The 20,198-nt window shown below is 41.6% G+C and overlaps 2 protein-coding genes across 5 annotated transcripts in view; one reads left to right on the top strand and one right to left on the bottom strand.

Moving 5' to 3' along the window:
* Positions 1-9,258, top strand: part of hrh2a (histamine receptor H2a) — an 11,680-nt gene extending 2,422 nt beyond the window's left edge. Inside the window, exons 2-5 of one of the 4 annotated variants that reach the window (XR_004848291.2) lie at positions 5,026-6,635; positions 6,811-6,976; positions 7,316-7,479; positions 8,529-9,258. Coding sequence is in view for 2 of the 4 variants with exons in the window: in XM_035953420.2 (XP_035809313.1) it covers positions 5,630-6,635; positions 6,811-6,976; positions 7,316-7,325 (1,182 nt within the window). In the remaining 2 variants the exon portion in view is untranslated. Of the gene's footprint in view, positions 1-5,025; positions 6,647-6,810; positions 6,977-7,315 lie in introns of those variants that run through there. The other 3 variants (XR_004848292.2, XM_035953420.2, XM_055016346.1) reach the window with 3 other exon arrangements.
* Positions 1-20,198, bottom strand: part of LOC111575946 (dedicator of cytokinesis protein 2) — a 132,330-nt gene that overhangs the window by 106,295 nt on the left and 5,837 nt on the right. The window lies entirely within an intron of this gene.

Raw genomic sequence — 20,198 nt, 5'->3', positions numbered from 1 at the left:
ACAGTCGTAGGGCTTTTTAGCATTCGAGTCAGCACTAATAAACAATTTATCGACCAGGTACCAGTAAAAAGTCCTCGCTTTTCTTTTGTGTAAAGTAAATCTCTAATAAATAAAAATCTACAGCTTTGCTAAAAGTTCAGAAGATTTCACAACTACAGCAGAGTTAACTCTTAAATTTTTGGTTCTCAAATACTTACACCACTCAGCTGTTGTCCAGCCATTAACGCAAATGTGTTACTTAGAAGGACACAGAGTCACAGAGCCACGTACTGTTGACACAACTCAGCAGCACTGCAAACACAAGACAAGAGATTTGGTTCATCTCAGGACACAACGCTGCAACTCCTAAAACCTATACAGAACAACTGATGACTGAATTACTTCCTGAATCTATTTCTAGTCAATAGCAACCGAACAGACAAGTCAGCAGGCTATGAAATTACTGCAGGGGTTATGAGGGTAAAATGAATCTATTTTCCTAAAAATATTCTAATATTCAAATTCACTACATGGGCATTTGTGACAGCAGATGTGATGTGATGGCTTTGATTATTTATTGGAATTGGAATGAAGATCAGATACTGCTGCATCCATTTACTACAACAAATTTCAAAGTTCCCCGTGTTGGACTGATAAAGGATATTATAACACATCCGGCTGGTTAAAAATTTAAAAAAAATATTAAAAAAGGAAAAAATTTTTTAAAAAGTCACAGGATGAACACTTGGTATTTGGAGAATCTCACAATTTAGGCAGCCAGTCCCAGCTGAGAGGTAAATAACCCCATTACTCATCTCCAAGCTCAGTCCATGTCTGGTAAAGAGCCACTTCTCTGCCTGTCTTTCATCCTAATGCCCAAATTGGGCTCTTGTCAGTAGAACACTTACTAAGGAACAGAAGGTCTAGATGAGGCAGCTCATTTGCATGGTCCTTATGCCATAAGATATGAGACAAGAAATAATTTACTAATTATGTTCCATCTCTATGATGCCCTCCAAAAGTTTGATGTCACTTCAGTTACACAGAGACAGAGATAAACTAGTCCTGAAGCGAACCTTTCAAGCACTGTCCTCAATCCCATGAACCCTTGCAAACCCTTTTTTGCTACTGGCGAGCATGAAACAGCATTTTCCTGCAGAAAACTCCTGAAAGTAGCGCAACCTTTGCGTCCTGTGAAAAACAGAGCACTCAGCAGTCATTGCAATCCATTACAGTCCTCAAAATCCATTACTAAGACAAAGATTTTGAGTTGTTCCTGTGTGTCCATACTTTCCTACATGTGCAACAGTGCATGAGCTTGTGTGTGTGTATATATAGAGATGTAGTAACACTCCGATTGTTTTCCATTAGAGGCAACAGATGAGAAGTCTGTGACAGCAAACAGATGGTCAGTAATAAAGCAGCAGCATGTCCACAGAAGTGATTCCTTTATTGTACTTTCTTTTTACCATAGGTGTCAAATTCCTCAAAACAAAGGTGAATGACTTGAAATGTGACTTTTTCACTATCATCTAGACTAACAATGGCATAATACTGGTAATACTCATGCATGTAGCTTGTTCTAAGTCTCGTACTTACTGCACACTCCGATAAGTGAGTGATCAAGGCTGTATATGAATATGGTTGTAATAAAACACAAATGTTTATGCAAAGATAAACACAGGAAGCGAATATGATTATGCTCTCACACTCAAGTGCAGCAACATGGGGAAAGGAATCAATGCATTCAGCTGAGGGCAGATAGTAACAAGTGTGCCTGTGTGGACACACATACGTAAATACACATAACCTCATATGCATTATGTCCAGGGTTCAGATAAGGTTGTCCCTGGTAGAAAAGTACTAGTGACCTTAATGCATGTCTACATGAGGACATTCCTCTCAGGCCTCTGTTGATTACAGGCCAAACCGAATTCCAGCTGTTTGTGTAAACAAATGTGTTCAGGAGAAAAACTGACGGTGTGAGAGAGAGATCACGATGATGGAAACAGCTGAAATGTTTGGTGTCTGTGAGTCAGTCTGTGGTCCTGTTAGATATAAAAGCTCAGATGTCATGTGCATTTGAGAGCAGCACTTCATACGCTGGTGGCTGCGTTATCAGTGTTTGCTCTGGATGAAGTTCAAAGCAGTGAGTCGGTGACAGAAATGCAAAGATTGGAGGAGTGAAGAGATAAAAGATTGTGTTCTAGTTTCTGTAGAGTTAGACTTAATTAAACCTATTCGTTCTGTCTTCTTTTAATTATAAACTCTCTATCGCCTCCTTTTTGTCTTGATGTGTCCATCTCTCAGTGACTCTCTCTCCCTTTGAGGTGATAAGAGGGTAGCTCTGGTCCAAGTCTGGCAGATGTCCTATTATCCATTACAGTTTTAGAAAACAGACAAGCAAACATTACCCACCACCCACTGACGGAAACACTTTTACTCTACACACTGCACACACATATGCATGCACACACACACACACACCCTTATCAAGTAGTTACCCTCATTCCCCCAGGCACACATACAAAATGCATGCACACACACGTCATTAATGAGTTCACAGAGGACAAATGCCACTCTGTAGATGTGTCCACAAGGTCCACACAGAGAACTAAATGAAGTCTATTTTTGTCACACGACAAAAAAAAAAATGCCATTCATAGCAAATGGTATGAGTATTTATGACACTCAATTCATCTCTTCATTGGCTGTGCTGTGTTGTACACTCACTTCAGAAAGTATGTAGACTCCTTCACTTTTTCACACACAAAACATATTAACTGATGACTACCTTAATAAGTCATAATGACAAAGTGCATGACTTGAGAAATTTTTGCAAATTTATTTAACACTGACATCTCTTATTTACAAAAGTTTACAGAGCCTTTGCAGAAGCACTCAAAACTGTAGTTAAGTTAATCCTGTTTGTTTTATTTATTCTTAAGAACTCTTGAGAATTTGACTCAAGTTCACCTCAGACAAACCGAACTCATTGGTCTTATTCCAGAAAATCCACACTGCATATCAGGACAACAGCCAAGCCATGAAGTCCAAGCAATTTTTTGTAGACCTTCAGGATAAATTTGTGGTGAGACACAGAACAGGAAGATAGCATAAATCAATTTCTAAAGCTTTGTGTGTTGCTACGAGCACAGTGGCTTCAATTACTGTGAAATGGAACAAGTTTGGAACCACCAGGACTCTTCTTAAAGTCGATTGTCCACCTAAACTGAGTAAAAAGAAAAAAGGGCCTTGGACAGTGAGGTGACCAAGAACCCAGCAGTCACTCTAACAGAGCTTTAGATGTTCACTGCAGATACAGGAAAACTTGCCAGAAAGACTTTTCTGCCAGGCCTCTCGTGTAAATGGCATGCCAGCTAAAAATACGCTTCCACTTTGTCAACATGAGTTATTGAGTGTAAAATGATGGAATATACCAATTCATTCCATTTACAATCAAATCTAAAGGAGTCTGAATACCTTCTAAAGCAACTATGTGCAGCAGCTCTCCAAACTTTCCAGTGTCTGATTCAAGTTTTTCATCAGACAACTTGAGAGAAAAAAAAAAAAAGAGCATTCTCTGCTCCAAGGTTTTTCCACATTTCGGCATCAAGACTTTAATCAGATTTTAAAACATTAAACCAAAACCAGTCTCAGTAGCATCTCAGCTGCAGCAGAAGGCTGAGAGACCTTTAGCCATGTGGGCTGTTTACACAGATAATAAATAGTGTGTGCACAACAAACATACTCATCTGTCTTGGTTTATGGTTTTATTATAGATAGATTGGAATTCCCATTAGTTGACTGTCGAAAATACCAACTTTACAGTGACATGAATTAAAAATGTGATGATCCATATACTTAAGTGTTATATACGTAAAATTAAGCATCATGCATGGAAAACTTAAGATTTTATGCTTAGTATCAAACAATACAACAGTATATGTAGAATTAACTGTTAATGTAAAGGTTTTTCTTATATTAACATTCATTCTATCATTTATCTGAAAGTGACATTATGCTAGTTGTGAAAGAGGAAACAATACACATTTTTTCTTAGAAATAAAAAGTTGAATTTGGGAGCAATCAAATGTACGCCTGCGCAGTTCAATACACAATCAAGGGTTTTGTCCCTGTAGCCTTATATGGTCTAATATTGCTACAAGCGTATGTTGACTAACGTTTGCTATATTTGCAATGTTTACGTTGATACTGCAGTATAATAGACAATAAAGAGTCAGTGCAAGAGCCTGAAAAAAGCTGTACTTGTGATATCATCACATTCAGCTTTTAGCTTCATCATTATTTTATTTTTGTCCCATGTAGCCATAGCTGCAGCTATTTACAAAACGTTTTTGCATTCTGACAGGTAAATGGAAACTTAACAGCATGTTTAAGCATACATCTCTCTAGTTTACTTTCTCCAAAGGCACATTTTTTTTATTCAGGTTTTCCACTTATCTGCAAGTAATTCTGTCTGTCCATAATCATTTATTGTTTTTATCAGGTATTGCAAACTTGCTGCCAACTTAGTACTTGATGACTTTCATTTTGTTTTTCTTCATCTATTTTTATCGTCCAGCTCATGGTAGTTGGCGCTTCTACTTATCCAATAATGTTGTAGACCAACTGCATAAGTGCATTGCAGAATTTAATGCCATGTGTTAATTCACTGATGTGTCATAAAGACCCAGTGACCCGTATACAGGCAATTAACTAAACACAAAACTAATGCCCTGATATTATTTTTTGTTAACACCTTGTGAAAAAACAATAATTGAAAACGTATCCATAAGAGTTTTTTTTAAATGTTTTACGAGCATTGTTGTTGTAGATTATAGTTTAAACGCATGACAGTGAACATAATCTAACACAGATATTGTAATAAATTAGCTATGAACAGGTTGTATAGAACAAAGTACAATTACAACAATACCAGACAAAACAACTGCTTTTTATTGTATGAGAATAGCTGTGTGTATCTGAGACTGGAGAAATGAGGTAACTGGATTACTAACTGCAATTTTTATCTTTGTCCACTAGGTGTCACTACAACCACAAAAAATGGCAGTGAAGTCAGCAAGAGGCCATGAACCAGTGTGAATGAACCTGCAGACAGAAAGCTATTCAGATGCCTGCCCGGTGCCCAACAACAATCAAGCACAGTGCTGCAGTTCTCAGTAGCTATATTTGATAAGAAACAAATGCTGTTCAACCAACATCTTGCATTTTGGATAAATATTGTGAAGTATGAGCGATAAGACTGCTGTGATCGAGTCACAGGAGAGTTGAAAGCTTGGAGGTTTTCAACATCAGAATACAGTCAGTCAGCAGCTAAGAAAGTGGAAAAAATTGGCAGAGCTGGAAGAAAGGAATTACATGTAGACAAAATCTAAAATCACACGTCACCATGGAGACATCGAGATTGGACTGTGTGCACCTTAATAAATGGGGGCCTCTCAACACTCCGGGTGAACACATTAAATGACATTAAATGTGAGCTTAAGGCTTTTCATGTGAATGTTCTCTTTTCATAAATTGAGCACATTTCACCACCTTAAAAACTGAAAAGGAACTGCTAACGATGGTTTACATAAGGCTCCTGTCATGATGTCATCTGGTTGTATCCAGTGAAGCACCAGCAATAATGTTGTCAACAGTGATGCTGGGTGTCGTCCTGTCCCTCCTCATCCTTCTGACTGTTGGAGGTAATGTGCTGGTGTGCCTGGCTGTCTGCGCCTCTCGACGCCTCCGCTGCCTGACGAACTGCTTCATTGTGTCGCTGGCTGTGACAGACCTGCTGCTCGGTCTCTTGGTTCTCCCTTTCTCTGCCCTCCTCCAGCTCAATGACGAGTGGCCGCTGGGCCCGGTCTTCTGCAACTTCTACATCTCCATGGACGTCATGCTGTGCACTGCTTCAATCCTCACCCTACTGGCCATCAGTGTGGACCGCTACCTGGCCGTGACCATGCCCCTGAGATACACCTCGCTGGTGTTGCCGTGGAGAGTTGCCGTGGCCATGGCAAGTGTCTGGACAGTGTCTGTGGCTGTGTCCTTCCTGCCTATCCAAATGGGATGGAACACTGTTAACGGAACTGTACAGAACTTCGGGCCTTGGGCTTCAGAGAGGAGATGTCGTTTTGAGCTGAACAAACCTTATGTACTCACTGACGCTCTTCTCACCTTCTACCTGCCTCTGGTGGCTATGTGCTGGACCTACCTCCAAATACTTCGCATTGCACGGGCACAGGCCAAGCGCATTATCAGTGCCAGACCTACTTGCGTCGCCAGCTATAACTGCAGGAACAATTCCTCCGCCACTACCACTACGGTTTCCACTGTTACAGTGGTGGCACTGCGGGAGCACAAAGCTACAGTGACACTGGCAGCTGTCATAGGGGCTTTTGTGGTGTGTTGGTTACCGTATTTCATCCTATTCACAATATTGGGCTTAAAGGAGCATCCAGACCCGAGCACAGTACCAGAATATCCCTATGTGTTGTGGCTGGGCTATGCTAACTCAGCATTCAACCCTATCCTCTATGGAGCCCTCAACAGGGACTTCAGGTCAGCATATGCACGTCTACTGAGATGTCGATGTCCTATTTACAGCGGGTGGAGAGGTCGACAGCCATGTCCCACTGCAACAGCAGGTAAGATTGCAGTAAGTGTGCAGGTCAAACTGCGTAATTCAAACTCTTTATTTCTTTTAAGAGTGGACATTTACCTCTGAACTAAGATTTGCACATGGTGTGAATGCATGTTACTGCATTCCCTTATTTCCAGCATCTCTGTTTTTTATTTCTCCTTTCCTTCTTCATCTCCCAGCCAGAGAGCAGCTTACAGAGGTGACACTGCTGTGCGGTCACACCCCTGTCACCTGCAGGGCGGGTCTAACAGATCAAAATGTCATGCTTCAAGAAATGAATAGCAGGACGGACACAGCAACTATCCAATTTGCAAATGGCACTGCTGCCACAGATGTCAACGAAAGGTAAGTTATTATTCACTGTATATTTGCATTATGCTTCATGAGGACGAATGGAAAATATTGCAGAGGATTTCACGTCAGCAAGGAACTCAAAGAGTCATGACTCAGACCTCATCAAATAAAACCAGCTGCTTTAAAAAGAGATACTTAAAATCCAAATTGAGGTAACACTGCTACAGCACTAATGTTGACTCACAATAAGATAAATACCATGCTATTAAAAACAAACCTCTATGAGCAAAAACAGGCCTTGATATTGATTCAGATTTCTGTATGTGACACCCAACACAAAATCTGCTCAGGAATACGTCTTTCTTCTCCCATCATTTTCACTGAGCTCAGGTCGTGCTGAGTCTGTCCTGGTGAGGTGGATGCTGTACTCACTATTCAACCCAGAACCAGAGTCCATCACCCTGAGGAGAAAGAGTAAAAGACAGACAAAGATGGACAAAGATGTACAGCCCCACTATTTGGAAGCCACAGTAGAAACACCAACAATACATCATGTAAGTAGATGTGCATACTGACATCCCTATAGCTCCTACAGACCATGTCTGGCCCAAAACAAATGAACTGTGATACACAGATCCTAACTGTGTCATCCACAGTGTATCAGGCCATATGGCAATACACTCATTAGGCCAAGAAATTCGCTTTCAAGCACAGAGCAGATACATTATCCAGTTTCACATCCTGCTTTCATTTCTTTGTTTGCATTTTGTGAGCAACCCAGACTAATAGCTTTGATCATTTTATGTGTACATTTGCAAAGCATGAATTAGTTAAAGCAACAAAACAGGAAAAGATTTTTTTTCTTTGTGATTAGCTGTAAATTGTAGCTCTACAATACCACTCTACTGCAGCATTTGGTACACAAGAAATCTTTCTGTGCGCACAATAAGCCATCTAATACAAAACAAAAGGGCTCTGCAAGGATGTTTCTCTATGCATTGTATGCATATGTATGTAATTATAGGGTTTCTGGCAATTATTTAACCAAAAAGAAGTTCATCATCAAGCAACACGTCCCACAGTTTGCCATGTCGACCAACAGTAACTTAGGTCAGCAAAGTATATAAAATATTTGTCATATTTAATATAATCTTGCTTAAAAATGAACTAATGTTGCTGAATTGTGTCTTTAAAAAGGAATTTTCACAGCAATTAGAGAGAAAACAAATATCACTTCCTGCAGATAGTATTTTGAATTAGGGAAGCATTAGCAACTAATACTGCAGCTACTGGGTGATTATTTGATATATATAGTATCAAACTTTTACTTATTTGTGAATTTACCACTGGGGTTTTTTGCTTTGTTTTTAACTGTAAATGGTATATTAATATGAATTGATATTTCCAAAAGAAGCATTAAGTACTGAGTGCAACAACACTCTTATATGTGTACACAACTGTTACCTCCACAGCACCAGAAGACGGTAAATCACACTCACCATAACGGTAAAGCTGCATAAATGAATGTTTCTTTCCTTTGTGCATTTTGTACAAATGTGAATGAATAGAGAAACTCATTTTTGATCTTCTTCTTTTGTGTTAGAACTCACTCAAGCCATAATTTAACAAACAAAACGGGGAGGAAATAGGGATCTCAGCAACTCCACACCTCATCAGTTAGAATCCACCGTACATGCACAGCCGGCCGCCCAAGACCAAACAAATGATGATACTCAACAGGAATGGAGCTAAAACTGAAGTTGTTAGCACAGTTAGCACACGGCAACCAACCATCACACAGGGCAGCATATGGCCCTAAAATGCTTTCGAGCTAACTGGATAGAACTGAAACTCTGCAGGACAGAAAGAGACCAGCCAATTAACTTGTTGGCCATCAATTTCATGAGCTGCTGGACTTTTTTTTTTTTTTTTTTTTTTTTTTTTTTAAATGCTGACTCAAGAGTGCTCTCCAGTGGTAACTTGAAGTACCACAACTTCAACTTGGACAAAGTACATGGACGTTTAATTAAAAATGGATATTCCACAAAATCACAGAATGGGAGAAAGAGATAAATAGACTTTCATTAATTATTGGTATGTTGAAATGTGTGACCTTTGAATGTGTAGCATGCAAAGTAATGTCTAGTGTCGATTTTGAAGGATGAAGCCGCCTCCAGATGTTGCTTTACTGTGGATCACTCTGTGGTGTAATGTTGGCAAATGCATGCATTGAATCGCACTGTAAATATAACTGGCACGTACTGTTTCTCCAAAATAAATGTAAAAAATGACAAAGGTACAAATAAAAAGCAGCTTTAATAAAGAATGTATTACACTGTATACTACCATTCTTGGAGGCAATAGGGACTGGTAAGCATGGGTAGGTATTATCATGTGGGATGATGTAGAAAATGTGTGTGTGTGGTAAGGACAGAGAGACGGATACATTGGAAGCAATTCATCACAGCTGTCAGCACACATTGCTGCAAACTATTGCCACATTAACACTTAACCTTCCCTATACGTCAAGCTATTTCCTTTGAGGAATTACTCAAAAGTGTATATATATATATATATATATATATATATATATATATATATATATATATATATATATATATATATATATATATATATATATATATATATATATATAAACCCCCCTTGTGCAGCCAAAATGGCTCAAACCCTTTGAGGTATGGACTCCACAAGAAGGTGCTCTGAAGTATCAGAGGTATCAGGCACCAAGATGTTAGCAGCAGATCCTTTCGTGTTGTCAGGTGGGGCCTTCAGTATTTTTCCAGCACATTCCACAGATGCTCGATTTGTCCAAGTCCAAACCCTGAACTCTGTCATGTTCCCAAAACTAAACCTGAACAGTATTTCACAGGGTGTTTCATCCACTGAAAAGGGCCACTGCCATCAGGGAATATGTTTGCCATGAAGGGTATTTGTGATGTGCAGCAGTAGAGGTGCTACGTGTCACAACTTTATCCACATGAATAACAACACTCAAGATTTCCCATGAGAACATTGCCCAAACCACAGCATTGTGGAGACAGGTTTGGCTATGAAAGATCCAAAACAACACACTACCACCGCCAGCTTGCCTTCTTCCCAAACTGTGCATCTTACTGCCATCTGTTCTCCACAAAAACGATTCATCAGACCAAGCCCCTCCTTCCAGTGCTCCATGGTCCAGTTCTGATGCTCACGTGCCCATTGGAGGTGCTTTTGGTGATGGGCAGTGACAAACATGGCCAGTTTGTGATTATGCAACCCCAAACAACACTGTGTTCTGACACCTTTCTATCACATTCAGCATTAAGGTTTTCAGCAATGGGTGCAACAGTAGCTCCGCTGTGGGATTGAACCACACAGGCCAGCCATCACTTCCCACATGCATCAGTGAACTATAGGCACCCATGACCCTGTCACTGGTTCAGTATGAATATCTCCATATCGACAATTCCCACCACAACTGCCATTATGGAAATGCTCTGTCATAGTCTACTCATCACAATGTGGGCCTCATCAAAGTCATTCAGATCCTCATGCTGCCAGTTTTTCCAGCTTCCAACACATTAACTTTAAGAACCATCTGTTCACTTGCTGTCTAATATATCTCACCCCTTGACAGGAACCATTGTAATGAGAAAATCAATGTAATTCATTTTACCTGTCAGTGGTTTTAAATTTGTAGCTGATCGGTGTTTATATATGTTTGCCAGGCTCCAGCTGGAAACAACAGATTTTACAATCCATTCAACCACACGGAATAATTTATTTGGCTTTTATGACTAAGATAGTCATTCAGTTCAACGATTTGTTTATCGCTCATTCACCCACGAGTGAGTATAGCTCCACTATGGTAGCTGGCATTTGAAAGTTACATTTTGGTACTTTTTCCAAGTCTGCCCTTATCAGTACTTACATGCCATATGTACTACCTGTCTGCAAGGAAGAGATCCCTTTCAAGGATAACTACAATGTAAAATATGGGAGACAAAACACAGACCTCATTCTGGCACAGACACTTCTATAAAGTATAACTCATGGAATTTATAGAAACAAAACAGTACAGTCCAATTTGGTGAAAAAGATTGTGCTTTTTGAGGGAGCTCCAAAAGTATCTAAACATCAACAAGGGTTCTACAGGGAGAGTTACTCCCCAAAACACATAATAGAAGACAATCAAAGATAGATATGAACATTAGAGCTTTGCAAAACAACAACACTAAACCTGAGATCATTTAAGCAGGAGGTTGATGCAGTGAAGGGAGCTGGGGAAGCACGCCAACATTAGGAATCAACAAGTAAATTATAATACGGTACACAACAGAGGTGAATATACCCCTGTGCTATGCAAAATAAATGTCAAATTATTCAAACTTGCATCACCTTGCAAAACTTGCATGATTTTGAAGATGAATAGTAGTTTAGCTGCCCTTCACAAACTAACAGCTGAAATCTACTGAATTCAAAATGCAGCCCCCCCAGTAGGAACTCATTGTAACAAAAGTCAGTACAGCTTTCATTATTAATATTAAAATCTTTTACTTTTTCAATACTTACAATATTTGCCATTATTTCTGAAGACAGTCTCAACCCTCCTCAGCATGAAGGATTCTAGTGTTGTACATATTTCTGGGCAGATGTTCTGCCATTCTTCAGAGACTATATTTTTCAGATGCTTTTTTTGTGTTTTTCTATTTCTCCCTACAAAATATCCCCAAAAGATGCTTATTGGAGCCAAGTCACGCTTGACCAGGTCAGAGTTTTCACTTTTTTCTACTTGAGAAACTCTTGTCTGCCATCCATAGAGGTTGACATTATGTATTGTCCTTTACATTGCCTGAGCTGTCAGAGAAACTAAGATTTCAAGTGACACCCCTGCCAGTTTTTCGGCACTTGCCAGTTTGTTTTTCAGTGCAAACAGCACACTGTCTGTAGGGTCATCGTAGAAGGATGACCCTTCGGCTCTGAGTACTGGTACTATGGCTTGTTTTATCTAATTACTGCTGCAACTGTGTTTCAACTATTGATTGATGTTTATCTGATAGCCAGCCACTTTAATAACTACTAATCAATTAATCGTTGATATGAATGAATTACAGGGGACAGTTTTCCATATGTAGATAAAGCCATTTTTAATCACACACACTTCATTCTGAAAAATCGACTTGGTTACAACCGAACTTGGAAGAAAAGACGAAGTAAACATCACGTTACTTGAATTCTAAATTACTGAAGTAATAACAATGATCTAATTTAAAACTGCTCATCTAAAATTAGACCCACAAAATCCAAAATATTAAACTCTCCAAACGAGCTGCTCTCTTTCACAGTAAACGACCTGTAGCATCAATCTCTTCACAGCGGTTTGGATTAAAGTAATCTGACATACCTGATCTACATGATTGTAGTTGATGTTAATCCAGTGCAGAAAACACCTACTTATCTAGAACAGATTTCCACAAATACAGTTGCAGCAAATTTAGTTCAGTCTAGGAAATCTGTCAGTATTTATGCCACCTCTAAAATGTAGTTGGAAATGTGTAGTTAAAGTTCTGCTCCTCCTAACTGTTAGGAGGCAAGGTTGGTGTCTGTCAGTGTCAGCAGCTGACAGACACTCTGGTCTTGACCTGTGTTAGCATCTGAAAAGCCTTTTGCATGAGTATCCAGTGTCCGGACACCTTTTCACGACTTTATGCTGCAGAGTTCGTCAACACAACTGCCACAGTTAGTAGTTAGACAGCAGGGAGGTGCAAACGATCTATGCATTTATGCAGCAAACACACCTGTAACTTCATGTCATTAAGCTGGAAGAGGCTCTATCTGGTGGCACATCCAAGCACCACAGAAAATCTACACTGCATTTCTTGTCATGTATATACCTTCTGCCTTGTCATGTTATATATTTTTAATTCATTTAATTATTAATGCAATATAGTAAAAAATTGCAAAAGTTCTGGTGTTCACAGGTCATTTTACAACCATGTTAATGCAAATATTCTGACTGAAATCAAAGCAATACTCAATTTTGTTTCAGTGATCACATTTGAACTTGTGTGGCAGCAGTCCTAAGTGCATTACCGGTAACTGTTGTTGCACTAATTTCTACTTTGGGGAATACAGAATTAGTTTCTGACTGTTCATAAGTGGAAATACTCTACTTGTCAACTTAAAAATGATGCAGTTATTTAGAGTAGATGCCATTTGGAATCATTAAGCATTAAAATGTTTATTGCGGTGGCTGCACAGTGGCTTGTTGGTTAGCACTTTAGCCTTGCAACTAGAAGATCCCCGCTTCATGCCCCGGCATTCCCGGGATCTTTCTACATGGAGTTTGCATGTTCTCTCTGTGCATGTGTGGGTTTTCTCCAGGTTCTCCAACTACCTCCCACATTACAAAATCATGCTCAGGTTAACTGGTAACTTTAAGGGTAGGTGTGAATGTGAGTGTTCTTGTTGATCTGTATATGCAGCCCTGTGATAGACTGGTGACCTGTCCATAGTGTCTCCTGCCTTCGCTCAAAGTCAGCTGGGATAAGGCTCCAGCGACCCTAACGAGGATTAAGCAGTGTACAGATAATGGATGGATGGATGTTTATATTCACCTCTGTTGTATAATGGCTCTGTTTCATATTTTAATGAACGCAGTAGGATGGCACTGGTTAGCTGGCAGCTGAACAGATCTAGTCAGTGATATTGAGCATGAATGAACTAGCTGAAACCAAACTGCTGTTGTGAACAGAATTCAGTGTTCTGCCTAAACTACGATAATGCCAAGCTTCGTTTTTGTGAGCCTGTAGCAGTCTGAAACTAAAATTATGATTCTTCAAAGACATACATATCACCACAAACCACACAGTGAAGGCTCTTGTGGACAATCTTAAGCTGCAAGCGGAGCCCCAGTGCATATTTACTTACTCCAAGTGCAGCCAACAACTAGTATATTCCAGTTCTCTAAACACTCCTCGGTTAGTTTTAGGTCACTTTTAGCAATATTAGTTCTTATGCTGTGTCTTTCTCAAGGGCTGCGTGCAGGGAAGTTTGCTGAACAGGAGGGATGTAACGTTACCTTTAGCCATCTTTGTCCCGGCAGTTTGCAGCTTTATTGCTGGTGTTGGTTTTTGGAAAAATACAACTATGCAACTATCAGATGTATCTCTGCAGCATGACTCAGAAAGGGAACACAAAGAAGAAATTTCATAATACAGAGACTAACTCTGGCTTTGACTCTGGCGTCAGACTTTCACAGAAAAAGGACTGATTTTCTTCACCATCACTTACACTGAAGTAGTGCTAGAAGGCGTCAGGAGAAAAATTATATTGAACAATTCTTTCTTTGTGTATATGGGAGGTTTTGATTAATATAGTAACATGAAAAAATTCAAATGTATCATTTAAGTGTTTTAAAAGGACTTTTAATCTAAACTGGCTCCCAGTGTGAAGAAAAAGACAAGCAGATATTGTAAATTATTCATTTAGGGTTTCCATGGCTGACAACTCTGAGGTTGGTGAACATCTACAAGAGCTGGTCTCATCTATAGTCCGTCCTGTCTAGATCAAACTGACTGTGCTTTTTTCTCCTCCCCCTTGAGTCATTCTAATCGCACATAAAAATCATGTGTCCCTTGATAATTCTGGTCACTTGCTACCTTTTTCCATCTCCTTCTGTATTTTTTCAGAGTGACCACTGACAACTGGAACCACATGAAAACCATTCATCATTGCTTCTTTAACATCAGATCAATGTGGAGAAAACAGAACACATAGACTCTTTCTCTCTTTCTGTCACCATAATACACATGCCCACACAAACACAAATACAGTACACACACCCGACCAACCCTGTATAAGCTATCAATCAAAGATATTGTCATTATTCAACTGTGTCATCGACAAACCCCTTTTCCTTCCTTCTCTCTCACTCTCCAGTCTGTCTTTCTCATTCTCCCTTTTTCTTTCCTCTCTATTCTCTCTCTCTCTCTTCCTCTGAGTGCAAGAGAGAGAGGGAATCATGAATCATAAATCTTATGAATGCCATCTAAAGACTGCTCTGCGCTATGAGAAAGAGAGATGATTGATAGATGTGAGTGACTGTGGCGAAAGCAAAGAAGATGGACAGAAGGATGTAAACCAGCAACACCGAGGTCAGAAACTGCAGTTCAGGGGTCAAACGTATCAGAGCAGGCGCAATATGGCAGAGAAGGAAGGAGAAGATGGGGGGGAGAAGACGAGGAGGAGGGGAGGGGAGTAAATGGTTGAAGGGAAAAGGAGAGAGGAGGGAGGGGAGGAGGAGGAGGAGGGGATGGGGGATGCTGCCACAGTGAGGCTAAAGCCATAACTCATCTTTTATTAAAAATAATGAAAAAAACTTAATGAGTTAATAATATCTGGAGAAAGAGATAGGGAGTGAGACAGAGATGGAGGAAGGGACAGGAGGACGAAGGAGAGGAAGGAGAGGGAGAAAGGAAATAAGGAGGGCGAAAAAGAGAACAGGGTCAGCATGTGTCTCTTTTCGCTCTTTGGTCATTTATTCCACTTTCTCAAAGTTCACTCAAGATTCATTAGACAGACAGGGACAATCAGGGCGATCCCTCTCTTTCCGCCGACCTAAATCCCAAAGCTTGCTTGGTAATTAAAGGCACTTAACAACCAATTAACAGTGATGAGCTAAATTAGCAGGATATTGTCTCCTTTGACTAGGCTACTGCATTATCAGTGTATTGAAACGGCGATGATCAAACCTCAGCGGCCCGCGTTTGCATGTAGGCAAATGACGGATTAATTACTATTAAAACATCAGCATCTTAATGAGCTCCGAAACAATTAGAGGGGTCGTTAGCATGTGGAGAGCGGCTGGGAGCAGGAGAGGGGAGGGAGAGTGCGCAAAAACAAGAGAGAAATCTTCATTGGGAAGCAATACTGATTAAATGGACGTACGGTCGCACTCATCGCCCAATATCCACGGACTTATTAAATACATGACATCACCATTTGTCTTTTCTACCATCAAGCTACTTTTCTCCTGCCATTATCTTTCCCCCCTTCTTCTTCTTCCTCCTCTTCTCAGGCTTCCCCCCAACTCTGTTTCATCTCTCATAAAAAGCCTTTTTCTTGCTCTTCCATTCCTTTCTCCACTTTCTGCTTTTTAACTCCCATTTCTTCCTTCCCTCCTTCATGCTTGGGGGGCACAGTCCTGTGAAGGAATTTAATATGCAACTTTTATATGAGAAACCAATCGCATACGTCTGGGTCTATTGGGCTCGCAATCTATCGGCCCGGACGGCTAATGCAATAGAGAGAGCCGGGGCTATTTATCACACAGGGAGCTATCTCTTCCTCTCTCTCCCTCGCTCTCTCTGTCTTTATTCAAGCCCAGATTCCTGGCTGCCACTAAATCAGGCCAACTATGAGCTATGGCTGCCCAGAGGGCATCTCCTCTTTTATGGGAGGATTTGGATTTTGTATCTACTGGTTCCTCAGTGGTCGTTGAGTACTGTGCAAACGGAAGCTATAAACATTCAACAAACAAAGGCAACAACTAAACTGTCCCTCCATTCCCCCTGCTGTAATGATGTGTAGAGATATATGGAAGGATTATGATGAATAAGAGATCATTTGCAATGATGCTGCAAAGATGTGTTCGTCGTCAGAAACACATGCAAAGACTACGCCAGCGCAGACGCATGTGCACGTCCTATAGTGTTATGATAATATGCAATAATTCACACATTATTACTGATACGGTTCACACAGAGCAGCAGCAGAAGCAGCACAACTTCAAAAGTTTCCTGCTGAAAAAACAAAAGTGACAGCGTGCGGAGGAAGCTGCCCACCTGCAGCAATTAAACTGCCTCGGAAAACCAAATTCATTTCAACAAATTAGCCACATTACCGGCCACTGTGTAATCGCTGATGGCAATTAATAAGAAATTAGTCACAATCAGCCCTATATTAACATCTCACCCAGGGGCCGCGGCTGGAAATTAATAACCGGAGATTCATCTCTCTTACTGTCTTTCTGGCTCTCTCTCTCTCTCTCTCACACACACACACACACACACACACACACACACACACACACACACACACACACACACACTCACACACACACACCTACGCCCACCTATATTGTTCATGAATCACCTCTAAGACGCTGATTTTTTCTATGTGGATCGCCTCATATGATCTGCAATCTGCTCATGTCAGCTAGCCAGCTTCCTCTTTACCAGGGTGTGAAAACCCCCTGAAAGTGTGTGTCTGTGTGCATGTGTGAGTGTGTGTGTTTCCTCAGCAGCACAGCCAACACAAGTGCTCTGTACAGTTACCTACAGTAAACATAGAGATATACCTTTACTGTATGTCTGTGTGGTGCGTGTACTGCACGTGTGAGTGCAAATGTGCAAGTGTGTGTGTGTGTGTGTGTGTGTGTGTGTGTGTGTGTGTGTGTGAGGTGCTACACAAATGGGGAGGGGGCAGTGGTGGAGACTGAGCCCGCCTCTAGGGGTCCTCACACCAATCAGCAAAGCGCACCAAGAATCAATTAACACCAGTGGGAGGGGGCAGAGGCTATGGCAGCACACACACACACTTTGTGCATGCACACTGCCCACACACATGGTACTGTCTGAGGAGATATCCATCAGATCACACACTGCACAATATGCCAAAGTGTATATATGTGTGTGTGTGTGTGTGTGTGTGTGTGTGTGTGTGTCTTTGAGCGTGTGTGTCCCTATCCCAGTGTGCCCCGGTCTCTCATGGTGTGAGGTTGGGGAACAGATTGGGGGTCAGCAGGGGGGTCAGGCCAGGGTCACCCCCGTCTGAGCAACTTGTGTGTGTGTGTGTGTGTGTGTGTGTGTGTGTGTGTATACGTGTGTGTGTGGAGTGAAGCCTGACCACCACGTCCAGGAGCTCACTGGCAGGCACAACTGAACAAGATTGATGGTGTTGATTCATACTACGAATTCATTGCTCCGGCTGAATCCACAGAGAATAAATACATCCACAGAAATTATGAAGCAAGGGACCAAAATGAGTATCTCACATTTCATATTCCTCTTTTCACTCTTTCTCTTTGTCTCTGTGTGTGTCTCTCTCTCTTTGTCTCTCTCTCTCTGGTGTGGGGGGACAGCTGCTGGCTACATGAAAACCATTCATCATCGCATCTTTACCATAAAATTATTGACAGAGGAGGAGGATGAGGAGCTATATTGGCTACATTTTACAAGGTTGGACAAAGAGAAAAGTCACCCGTCTTTGAAAACATGACAAGTTGAATCAAGAGGAAACAAACTGCGTTCCAAATGTTTTTGGGATGCTGTAGATGCCCAGCTACCAAATAAAAGTAGAGAAGAGAGAGCAAGAAAGCGGGACAAGATATTTCCACCGCAACAGACAAAAACAGAAAGGCCAAATAAAGTGATCAAAGACTGTCTACCATTTGCCCATGAACGTTCCACTGCGAAACCCCACCTCTTTCCTCTTCCTCTCACTCTACACATTGCCGTCTCCATCTGTTAGCCCATTGCACTCGTCCGTCCACTACCCCCCTTATTCGTTTCCTCTCCTCCTCTGCTCCTCTCTGGCCTTCCTACCCTCGGGGAGGTAAGGTGATCTCCCTGTGCTGGTGTAAGTGACTGGTATTAGTCTCCTTCTCTGTCTGTCTGTTTGATCCCGGCACTAATGACTCCACAGGGACTGGGGTCTGATAATGGGAAATCAATATAGAGAATAGCGCTCTGGAGTGGCCTCACTTAGCTCTCGCTCTTTCACGCCTCACAGCAAAGTGCCTCTGTGTATCCATGTGTGTGAGGAGGGGCGTAGAGCAGAGTGTGTGTGCCGAGAAAATCTACTCAAGTATTTAAATGTGCTGGCCCGTTGCCTGGTGCATGTATGAAACACATGCAAGTTTTTACATTCTTGTCTGTAACTCAAATGAAGGATTCCTTGAGCTGCACGACTTCTGCAGCTTTTGAGAGATCATCAAGGCACACTGGATCGCGTCAAAGTTACCGGTCAATTTACATTTTTGAGGTCATCCGGCAGTGAAATGCATGCGTGGCCGTGTATATCTGAGTGTGTGTGTCTAATCGGTCACACTGCGCCTGGGGCAAGACAGGTGGGGCTGGTGGCATGAGGCTGGTGCCCCCCCACACCACCCTGAGGGGCCAGAAGGCCCAGCGAAGCAGGGGGCTGGAGTAGCTCCCTCTGCCAGGCACCAGAGCACTATGGCTGGTGGCAGCTGGTCCCCTGTCCCTCCCTCCCATGCTCCCCTGCAGCAGCACCCTGCAGGCAGGCAACAGGAGGGGTGAGGAGGTCAAGAGGCAGGAGAGAATGGGTGGAACAGCGGCGACATGCAGCATAATCGGCTTTTATGAAGTGGAGAGGACACAGACTGAGGGAGACGGGAAGCACAGCTCTGACACAATGCAGCTGACTGCAAGCAGTAATGAATTAACACATTAGTGCCACGACCAGGGGCGTTCAAGACCACTCAGCTGCTCTTAAACACAAACCCGCCCTGGCACGCTCCCTCTCAGACAGGCACACACAATAAATCAGTCATAAGTCATTAAAGCAAGAAGAAACACGCTCACTTATTAATTACATCAGTCATTTTGTCAGCATCCCTTTGAAAGCTATTGAGTAGGATCAGAGACTTGAAAAGCAAAGAAACTTTTACTTAGCACTCAGAAAAGATGAAGCAGAGGTTAACTCGAAAAGGGGCACAGAGACAAGACAATGCAATGGGAATCCTCTTATCCAAACTAAATCCATGTGTTCAATTATCATCAGCCCCAAATGATCCCCATTAATTCTTTAACTCTTTCTTTCACATCTCAGTCTGAGCCATCCATCCTGTTTCTGCTCTCGCCCATCCCTATAATTCACGTCTGTGCGGTTACTTACTTCCCTTTCTCACTCTCTTCCTCCCTCCCTTCACCTCTCCCTCCCTCCCTCCCTCCCTCCCTGACTTTTAACCAGCGTGAAGAGGCAGCCATGCATTCAACCATCAGACAGGCTAACATGGTCTGCCCTCACACACGCACACACAGAGCCAAAGCATATTGTTCCTCAAGTGAAGCAAGAATGCAATGTTCACTGAAATAAATATCCAACCTTGCAGGGGATCTTTTTGTGGTTCAATTTGAATCTTAATACTTGCAAATAAAGCTTACTTGAACACAGGCTGATCACGCTGGAAACTCACTCTGTTGGTTGTAGTTTGACTCCAGATAACATAAAACAATCCAGCACA

This window comes from Amphiprion ocellaris, chromosome 13, assembly GCF_022539595.1.
Source record: "Amphiprion ocellaris isolate individual 3 ecotype Okinawa chromosome 13, ASM2253959v1, whole genome shotgun sequence".
Classification (NCBI taxonomy): Eukaryota; Metazoa; Chordata; class Actinopteri; family Pomacentridae; genus Amphiprion; species Amphiprion ocellaris.
The sequence above is the reverse complement of the archived record's forward strand: the minus strand, read 5'-3'. Positions and strand labels throughout refer to the sequence as shown.